Genomic DNA, 10,000 nt, shown 5'->3' on the forward strand with positions numbered 1-10,000 from the left:
AAACACCGTACATATTACTTTGACACCGCTCAGGCTTACAGTTATTGGTAATACCTTTTCTCGAGGTTTCGCACCAATTCGTGTCATTGTGGTGTTGTTTTTATAGCATCGGCTTTCTTGCTTGCTAAGACGAAGCACTTTCAATAAGATCTGGTCGAAGAGTACCTAAGAAGCATCAAGAGAGCAACAGAAAGTTTTGAATACTGGAGTTCTCTTCTCATAGTTTTTTGTATGAAAATATCATACAAGTGAGAGCAGCCTCAAAAGAAGAACTTTCACTTCATTTCTTATCACTTAGACATTTAAACCGATCCAGTAAATCTTTGAGGCGTTCCCTGCTAGAAGGTCTCTTTCTTTTGCGTTCACTGGGCTCACGAGTACGGGAAAAGACTTCTCCCATGGGTAGAAACACACTGTTTTGAGCATGCACGGTGGTTTACTTAGCGACCGATTCCTCACTTGCTACTTCACATGTTCTACGGCTCAACAACAGCGAATTACGGTAAAGGATTGCGCGAGACACAGTGGGCTCAAGTCACAGTCACAAACATATCACAGGCATGCGTTTTGACCATTGCGATTCATTATCTTCGAATTTGCCTCTCGTTGGTTTTGAAAAAATTGACATGCACATGTGTTTATTGTTACACATCAAACTCTGAGGAATACATGAGAACAGCCAAGGAAGCCGGAGGCTTAAATGGCATATGGTCAGCAAACATAATGTGAAAAATTTGCATGATAGAAGGAGGCTTTAACTAAAATACTTATACCTAATATGACTACTTAATTTACAAACACACAGGATAATATAATTAAATAAATTGCACATAAACAAGTAACCCTAGTATAATTGTTCCAAATAATAGGAAATTGTATTCAAATACAGGAAACAAAAAAACAAAAACAAAAACAAAACATTAACAATTGTCCACAAAGTTTACAATTTAGTCCCAAGGGACTTGATCAGACTATCGAATTAGGAAATGAGTCCATAGCCAATTTTTCAATATACGAAGTCAGCATTCAGAAAACGCAGTCTCAATTTTTTTTTAAGTTACTTAATGTAAGCTGTTGCGCACTGTTAACGGAATATCATTCCAGATAACAGGAGCCTGCCAGGTGATAACAAATTGATACTTGTGGTTGGTTTTATGAAGATTAAAACGTGAACGATCCAAATAATCGTGATATTCATGGTTAAAATGAAGGATCGAGGAAACAGGAGTAGGCAGAATATTGTTAAAATGTGAGAAAACAAAACAGGCCACATGGAATTTAAGATAGAATGGAGCGAAATAAAATTATTTTTAGAGAAAAGGGGTTTAGAAGGTGTGCGTGGGGGTGAAAGTAATTATACGGATGGCTTCTTTTGAAGTACATAAAGTGGCTCAAGGTAAGAAACATACGTAGAAGCCCAAATTAGAGTCCAATAATTGAAGGCAAGGAAAGAAAAGCATTATATATAGTTTCAGAGTATCCAAAGGTAAGTATCGCCTTGCCTTGAACAAAACGTCACAGATTAACTTAGAGAACTTTATCACAGACAATAGAGATAGTGCGTAGTCCGAGAGAGTAGATTTGGTATGGAATGATTAATTACAAGGAAATGTGTCTTCCTGCAACGTGTGATGGGGGACTATTTTATAGAAATGTTTATATCTGAGAGGTTAATCTGCTTACGGACGTGGGTTGAAAATGATGAATTTAGACTTGTCAGGATAGGACAGTGAGTTTGTTAGAACTAAACCAAGAAGACACACGAGCGAGCTCTACATTAACGATGGTTACTAAGGTAGCCAAGTCATTATGACGAACAAAAAAGCTATTTGTATCATCAGAAAAGAGAATGATTGACAGGAGATGTGAGACATGAAAAAGATCATTGATGAATATAAAAGAAACAGGTAAAGGGTCCAAGGCACTGAACCTTGTGGAACCCCACATACAGCCGTATTAATATATGTAGATGTTATGGGTCATTGGAACCATGACACCCACTGTTGTCTGTGAGTGAATAATAGCTAGCAAAGTCAGGCTAACAGAATTCCTCTAATTCCATAAAATTTAGTTTATCCAGAAGTATTTCATGGTTGACTGTATCAAAAGCCGTCTTAAGATCTATGAAGACTCCGAAAGTGTACTGATGTTTTCAAAACCTTCATAAATATTATTGACAAGCTCTAAGATAGCCATAGCAATAGAGTGATGAGGTCTAAACCGTACTGGTGATGATTAAGGATATTGAACTTTGTAAGGAATTCCGATAGCCCGAGGTAAAAGAGTTTCTCAAAGAACCTTAGAGAGACCAGGGGAGAATAGAAATAGGCCGATTTTGAGAACAGAGAAAGGTCATCGCTTTTAAAAACAGGAAGAATCTTTGCAATTTTGAGTTTATCGGGAAAAACACCGCTTTAACTGGACTTGCAACGCGTTCTCTTCCAAGAATAGAAGGCTTTCCCCTTTTCAACTTGTATTAGAACCTTTATTGCTTAATTGCTTGCACGTGAAAGGGTTGAAATTGTGCGTTTGGTATCTGTAGTTTGAATATTTGTAAAGTTAATTAACAATTATTCCATGAGCGCGCGTTGGATATGAGATGTTAAATAGCCAACGAGGCGCGTAGCGCCGAGTTGGCTATAACCAGTCTCATATCCTACAAGGGCGAATAGAATAATTGTTTTATTAAATTCCTTAAGTTTGGAAGTACGAAATACGAGCGGAAAAAGCTAGAAAATCCGAGCGAAATCGAAAAAACTTGATGAAGATGCGATGTTGTGTAATACCTGGTGGTCAGACAGACGCAGGCTAATCACAAAAACACTTCTTACCTTTTCGCGTACTTCTAAACGTCGGAATTGATCCAAACTCTCTACAAAAACGGTTTTTTTTGCTTTATTCATAGAGAATTTCGCTTTCCGGCAAAAATAATTTAGCTTAGCAATGCTTAGCGCAATTATTTGCCATATAGGGTCAAACTAAGGTACATGAGCTGATAAGCAAGATTGAGTAAACCAATCAGAGCACGAGAAATGCAATAACCGAGGTTGAGAATTTAATAATGTTAGATATCTAGGTAAATGTGTGTGAATAGCAAATGTCTATAAAATACCTTGTGCCAGAAACGTGTTATGCTCTGTGAGATTCAGCTCATTGATAACTTCATTAGCAATCTGGAAACAAACATTGCACAATGCATCATTTAAAGTACCTTGACAGCTACAACATAGATCATAAAAGGAATTACAGGTAAGCACCTTTTCCTTTCCCTTTCCAATCCATGCACATTGTTTTGTTTCTGAGTACGCTTTGGCACATTTTCTAATATAATTATTTTTGCTATTAAGGTAATGAATGCTTAATGCTCAAAACTTTTTTACCATATACTATGCTCTTATGGCCTTGCTAAAATGCTTGAAAATTCCATCAATGCACACACAATAATAGACACAAATGGGCCATTTCCGAGTTGCTGTTTGTCTCGGTTTCGAAGTGAGTCTTGGTGCTCAACTATTGTAAGGGAAATGAGTTTGATTTGCATAAGAATACGCAACTCATTTCCATTTGAATGGTGTGCACCAGGACTCACTTTGAAACTGAGGCGTGCAGCAACTGGGAAATGGGCTATTTGCCTGAGCAGTCCATTCTGGAATATCAAATAAAAAAAAAAAAAAAACAATGACGGCTGCACACGCTGAACCACTGACCAGTATGAATGTGGCCATTGACTAGACCCAGGCTCTCTCTAGTTTTGGCTAGAAAGTAGAACCTCAGAAATATATACGATTGGCTGTTTCTCGGCGAATTTCATCACTTTAGACAGATGTTTTCCTTTTTAACGATAGAACAATCTTGCTACTGTAAAATGCTGGCATTATGCTCAATACTTTTGCCACCCTATTATGCTAAAAACAATGCTAGTATAATGTGCCAAAGCCTACTTTCAGCTTCAAACTTTCCAGTTTTGTTGTTTTTAATCAATTAAATTGCTTTTGCCAAACCTCTATTGTTACATGTTGTCCCTTTCCAAAAAAAAAAACAGCAATCCCGAAGAAACCAACCAAAGGAAAAAACAAGAATAACCAGAGGTTTTCCCTGGGCCCAAGATTGAAGTTTGATAATTACTACATTCTTGGAAAAGACAAAGTTTAGACCTCTTTTTCATCCTTTTGGAACCAGAAAATGGAAAGAAGGCCAACACTGCCTTCCATTCCCCATCCCTACCCAACACAATGTTCTTCAGGAAGAAGACCAATAACCAAGTAGTGTCTCAATGAAAATCTACTTATTAGAAAAAAAAGTCATTTTAAATATAGTTAAAAATACAATTTTCACCGGGATTGCAGTTTTCCATCCAGTTCTTATTTTCTTCAAGGACTTGCCAGTACAATCCTTCAATTCTAACCTTAATAAATGTATCTCCAATAATTTTTCTTTTCTCTTCAGGGTTGGTTGTAACATTTAATGTTTTTGTGATTTGTTTTTTGACAGTTGGTGGTCCTTTCTGCCAGCTATTACTGTTGAGCTGTTGTAAAAAACCGAAGAGCACAATTTACAACTGCAAACAAAAAGAACAAAAAATTAACTCCAACCAAACTAGAATAATCAGGTCATTGGTGTAAGATATGATATTGTGGTAACCAACAATAGAGACAAGTCTCATCGTACATTATGACTTTGTCAATTGCTTGATGATCACAAGTGCAGATACAGTATTTTGCATACTACATTGTACAGTGGCATAATTATCTTCAACGACCCAAAGGGGCAAAATCTCTTACAAATCTAGCTTTGCAACAAGCACAAAGACTGAATATCTCTGATTGCCATATGCATCATCTTTTTCACCATCTTGACTTTGCTTAATCCTCCTGGGCCCGGTTGTTCAAAAGCCGATTAATTCTAATCCCAGATTAAAACTTAACCAAGGAGTTTATTTTTCTACTTCCAAATGCCGTTCAACGCTGATATTCAGCAAAACTTTACATTCGAAGAAGTCAATCTTGAAAAACAGAAATAAGCGAAAGAAACTTTCACCAAAAAGTTGAAAACATGAAACAAAAGTTTACGCTAATCCTGGATTAAGTTAATCAGCTTTTGAACAACCAGGCCCTGATGATTATCAGTTTGTTAATCCTGCAAAACTGCAATAACACATACATGTACATGTAATCCATCAAAAAAAACATGTTTACTTTCAAGCAGAAGCCCATGATTAGGAGCAAACAATTTCCATAGTAAGCCTATGTCACTTCATTTTTAAAGACTGATCTATTTTTAGGTTCCCTTGTCCGCAAGGAAAGGTAGTTCCAGTTCGATGAAAATACATGTAAAAGTGTCAGACTTCAGCTCTTCAGTGTCAGCCTTTTAGTGTACTTTACCTTTTAATCTAACCCCAAGTCGCTTGAGTGATTCTTCCACCTGCTGGCTCTCATTCTTTCTCATAAATCCATTGTCAATGTGCACAGCTACAACCTGATCTCGTGATAGCGCCTGAAAAAAAATTAGAAACATTGTATGCCCCTTCATGGTTAGGGTGTGAAAGATTTAAGAACGATGGCAGCTGCCAGCGTGGCCCAGAAGCTTGGGAATTGGATTTGCACGCAGTTGTGTCTGTTTGAATGCTTCTTTTAACAACTAGCTAGATTTGTGGTCAGACGCCCCAGCTTCTGCTCTGTCATGTTTAGTAAATAGGCATCTGTTTGTGCCCTGGCAGTTGAGAGAATACTGTAAAAACTCGAGTATGAGCCACATCTTTTTGCCGAAATATAGGGCTCAAAATCGTGGGTGCAGCTTATATACGAGACCATTGATTTCAGAGGGAGTAAACTGGCTTGTATAGGGTCACAAATAACACTAAAACACACACTTTTAAACCTTAACCTCATACCCATTAACTACTGGGTGGAATATCTTGATTTATTATTTTTTCTATAAGTGTATTTATGGAATTATTGACATTAATCTAGATAACCTTGTTCAATTTTGTAGTGGGCGTTCCCGTCAGGGATCTTCTGGGCTTTTTTTTAAATGACAAAACCGCTAATCTAACAAGAAGTTTGGTTTTAAAAACTTTGGTTACAAAAATTAACGCTATAAAATCAATGTTTTGATGTCGACGTGACACCATTATCAAGATATAAAGTTGAGTGGAATGAAAGGAGGAATTTTTATACAGAATAAGAATACAAATATTGTTCTTAAAATACACTAGGGAGAACTTGCTAATTAAAATGAAAAATGAAAGTAGAAACGATAAAATCACGAAGCGAAGTGATACAAACAAATATTTTAAAACAGTTTTGAGCTAACAGAGTCTTTTTGTTTTTTTAACTCTTTAACACCCAAATCGGCCTAAACCAGCCAGACTGGGAACCCACGGGAGTAGGCTTTAAGTCCCTTATGAACAGCATCTCAAACATAAGGCAGTCCCATTTATTTTTGCACTTCCTTAAAATACTGAAAAGTCTCGAAAGGCTGGAGGTGTCACTGTAATGCGTCTGCATGTGCTTGGCGATGGTGGTCTTACCCCGTGTTCGTTAATTTTTATAACCAAAACGGCCAATACTGTTATAAGTTGTTCTTGTTAACTTTCTTGTTTTCTGAATACTTCTTTCCTTTGGTTTTTCTTTTATTTTTGGGGTTCCAGGGAATGGGTATCAATTCATTTTAGGGGGATGGTTATATAGGTGGTGGGTTTACCTAGCAGGGGACCTAGTGTTCTATTGTATGCCCATCTGCCTCAGGGCGAATTTTGTAAATATATAAATAAAAATCTTCAGTAAATAAAGATCAAACATATTCTTCGGCCAATCACTTCAACATTGATCATTCCACCGCATGCGAGAAAATACCACGCTATTAGGGAGAACTCACAAGGCAAATGGCCGACTGTTTTGTTGCCATTCAATACTTGCATGGCATGTTTTCCATGGCATGTTTTCCATGGGGTTGTTAAACTCTCGTTTAGTGACATGTTTGTCTCCAATCCATGGCTTCCATGGGTCTTTATAAACATGACATACACGCACAGCTGATGTCCATGCTGTTTTCTGATCGTGGTGAATGACGTGACTCTGTCTAGACTTCTTTCTGTGTGGTTACTAAGTAAACATTTTGTATCGTTTCCTGCGCTTCATTTGCGCTCAAATGTCGTTGTTTTATTTCAACTTTGGGCTTTCACAATGAAGACAAATGTTGCCAGACCCAAGAATTAGAGAAAATCATTAAAGATAAGCTTTTAAAAGGTATTTTAGGAGCTTTTTTTACTTCTTAAGGTTGCTGCAAACTCACAGCATTAGATTTCGGCAAGTACATCATGAACTGTGAACAAACAGAGTGCTTTTTTCAAGTTTTTATTTTTTTTTGCTCAAAATCATGCTTGAAATTTGGGGGTGCGACTTATCTACGAGTATGGCTTATACACGAGCTTTTACAGTTACTCAGGGCTTGAAATTAGCGAAAAAATCCAGTCACAATTTTGCGACAAGATACGAAAATGTAGTCCCAATTTCGCAAAATTTAGTTGCAAAATCGTCGTGCTGCATTGTGTTGTCAGCGGTGTAGCAAAACAAAATATGAGCCCACAATACTTCTGTTGAAATAAACCGCTGAAAATGGCCAATGATATCGAAGGAATGGAGTTGTACACGTAACATCGCAGCAAATTACGCAACAATTACGCTATCTTCAGATTGAAAGAAAAGTCAAGGTGAGAAACAAAATAATTTGTCATTTCTTGATTTATTTTAGTAAAAAGAGCAGCAAAGTGGCAACTGCTAACCTAAAGGGAAAAAATTCAGTCGCAATTTCAAGCCTTGTACTGTAATTAACCTCTTACTAACCAAGCGCAAGGGCCGTACTGTGGAATATTGGCCCGAGGTCATGGCAGTATGCGAGGTCTGTACAAAAAAGACCTATGGCCAAGATTCCCAAGTACGGTCCTGAGCAAGTGAGGTTAGCAAGTTGTTGATTATATGGCACATTTTCTTTGAGCGAAAACTTAGTGAATGTTTGTAATCTCTGTCTTCCATCAGCCAACTTTGAACAGCAACCTTTTACATGTAACCTAAATTCTGCTTGCTATAATATTTGTGCCATTGTGATGAAACAATTAAGGACGTTCGCGCCCATTGCTACTGCACATCTTTTTGCACATGTCACGCACACGTCATGCATCGTAGACCACGCAGGGAAACAAGATGCTAAAGGCGCAAAAATTTTACACAAGAATGGAACATGAAAGTATGTGGCATCATGGGATAGCTGTGGACCCAGGTCTTCTCGGAAATGTCACGCAATGGTGTGACAGTGCGAATAGACAATCGCTTTGAGAACTTCGCAGCGATTTTACTCTCTTGAATGCTCGGTGACCCCCATTTTTCTTTCCGTGGATCACTTCCTTTCTTGATTTTGTCCATTTTAACAAAAAACAAAAAAAATCTGTACGTGAGAAGTTACAAATATTTGCCCTTTTATGCTCTCGTGCGACCGAAGTTTTCTTTCTTAGACTAATATGTATCGTTTTTCAAGGTCTATTTCACCTCAGAAAAAGACATCAGCTGCAAAGGTTAATTTAGTTATATTAGTTATGTTGAACTGAGTACGCTTACCTGATCTAAATTTCACTCATGTAGCTTTTTTATTGCTGACAGTTGTAAGCTAAGATCGTCTTAAAGTAATGCAATCTTCTAAAAACGCACCTCATGATCTCGAAAACGAGCACTGTGACCCCCCATTTTTTTTTTTGCCTTTTTGGCAAAAGTAGATCATTACCTTTCTGTGTGGCAAGTTTAAAAAAAATCTGTACGTGGGAACGTTTTGGGCGCGAACGTCCTTAAATTCTGTTTTTTAAAAACTTTTTGTGTTTCGTTCAAATGAATTTCCAGGGAGTGACAAAAAATATGGAAACAGACTGTTTCCATGGTAATGGTCTGTACTGTAAAATCCCAACCGAAAACCAGCCAAGCAGAGTGTTCCATTTAGCCAGAGGATTGCTTGCCATATACTGTAATAATAATTCTTATTTTTTACCTTTTGAAGGAGGGCAGCCAGCACTGTGGAATCAACTCCACCACTCAATAATGCCTGGGAAGATAAATATCAAAAATAAATCCTACCCTTAAATACCTTGAAAGACTATAAACACTTGTATTTCAGGGAAAAACTATTATACTGGTACTTACCAAAACTTTCATGTCGCCAACAGTCTTCCTAATTTGCCTAATGCAAGTCTCCATTCTAGAATCTACAGTGTACGTTCCACAAAAACCTGCAACCTATTGACAGACAGACATTTGTAAGGCTCATTTAACTGTGGCAAACATAATCTTGACGACTCCCTATAATTGCATTACAACATGTCTTCTGTGCCAAAGGCCACAAAACTGAAAGGAACAGTTAATTCAGGAAAATAGCACACATTTTCTTAATACATGTTAAGACAAAGAATAATAAATATTGCAACCTATTGTATTTCTCTATAGGGTTGTTCAAGTTCAGGTTTTGGAGCAATCTCATAGCTGTGCTGCTCAACTTATTCATAATCTCAGCCCCTCTATCCCAAAGCATAAAGTTTTATCTAAAGTAAATGGCACTCCTTATCATATTTCTACAAAAAGAGAATGGCATGCATAGCTTACCAAGCTTATTATAACTTAGTGCTCACCACCCAGTATCACAAATCTCTTTACTAAGCACGAGACTAACTACAATCTAAAAGATAACCTTAAATTCAATCTAACGCATAGTTAATGAAAAGGAAAGAAAGCCAGTATAATTTGGAACAGTCTACCCGTAAAGATAAAGTCTTTATCTTCTTTTGCACCATTTAAAGCAAATCTTATAAAACACTCTAAATAAATTTGACAGAATATCTTTTGGCCGTAGTTCTACCATAACATTTAAGAACACTGATGATTTTACATAATTATTTTCAGATGTTATTTTGGATATTTTAAAATTAATATGAATTGTAATTACCTTTGCATTGCTATTACAT

The 10,000-nt window shown here is 37.0% G+C and overlaps 1 protein-coding gene across 1 annotated transcript in view; it reads right to left on the minus strand.

Annotated features, from left to right (window-relative positions):
* Positions 1 to 10,000, minus strand: part of LOC138051311 (GMP synthase [glutamine-hydrolyzing]-like) — a 47,457-nt gene that overhangs the window by 28,348 nt on the left and 9,109 nt on the right. The window contains exons 7-9 of the mRNA XM_068897494.1: positions 9,186 to 9,278; positions 9,034 to 9,087; positions 5,382 to 5,493 (exon numbers count right to left, since the gene is read on the minus strand). Of these exons, the coding sequence (XP_068753595.1) occupies positions 5,382 to 5,493; positions 9,034 to 9,087; positions 9,186 to 9,278 (259 nt within the window). The remainder of the gene's footprint in view (positions 1 to 5,381; positions 5,494 to 9,033; positions 9,088 to 9,185; positions 9,279 to 10,000) is intronic.

This window comes from Montipora capricornis, chromosome 6, assembly GCF_036669925.1.
Source record: "Montipora capricornis isolate CH-2021 chromosome 6, ASM3666992v2, whole genome shotgun sequence".
Classification (NCBI taxonomy): Eukaryota; Metazoa; Cnidaria; class Anthozoa; order Scleractinia; family Acroporidae; genus Montipora; species Montipora capricornis.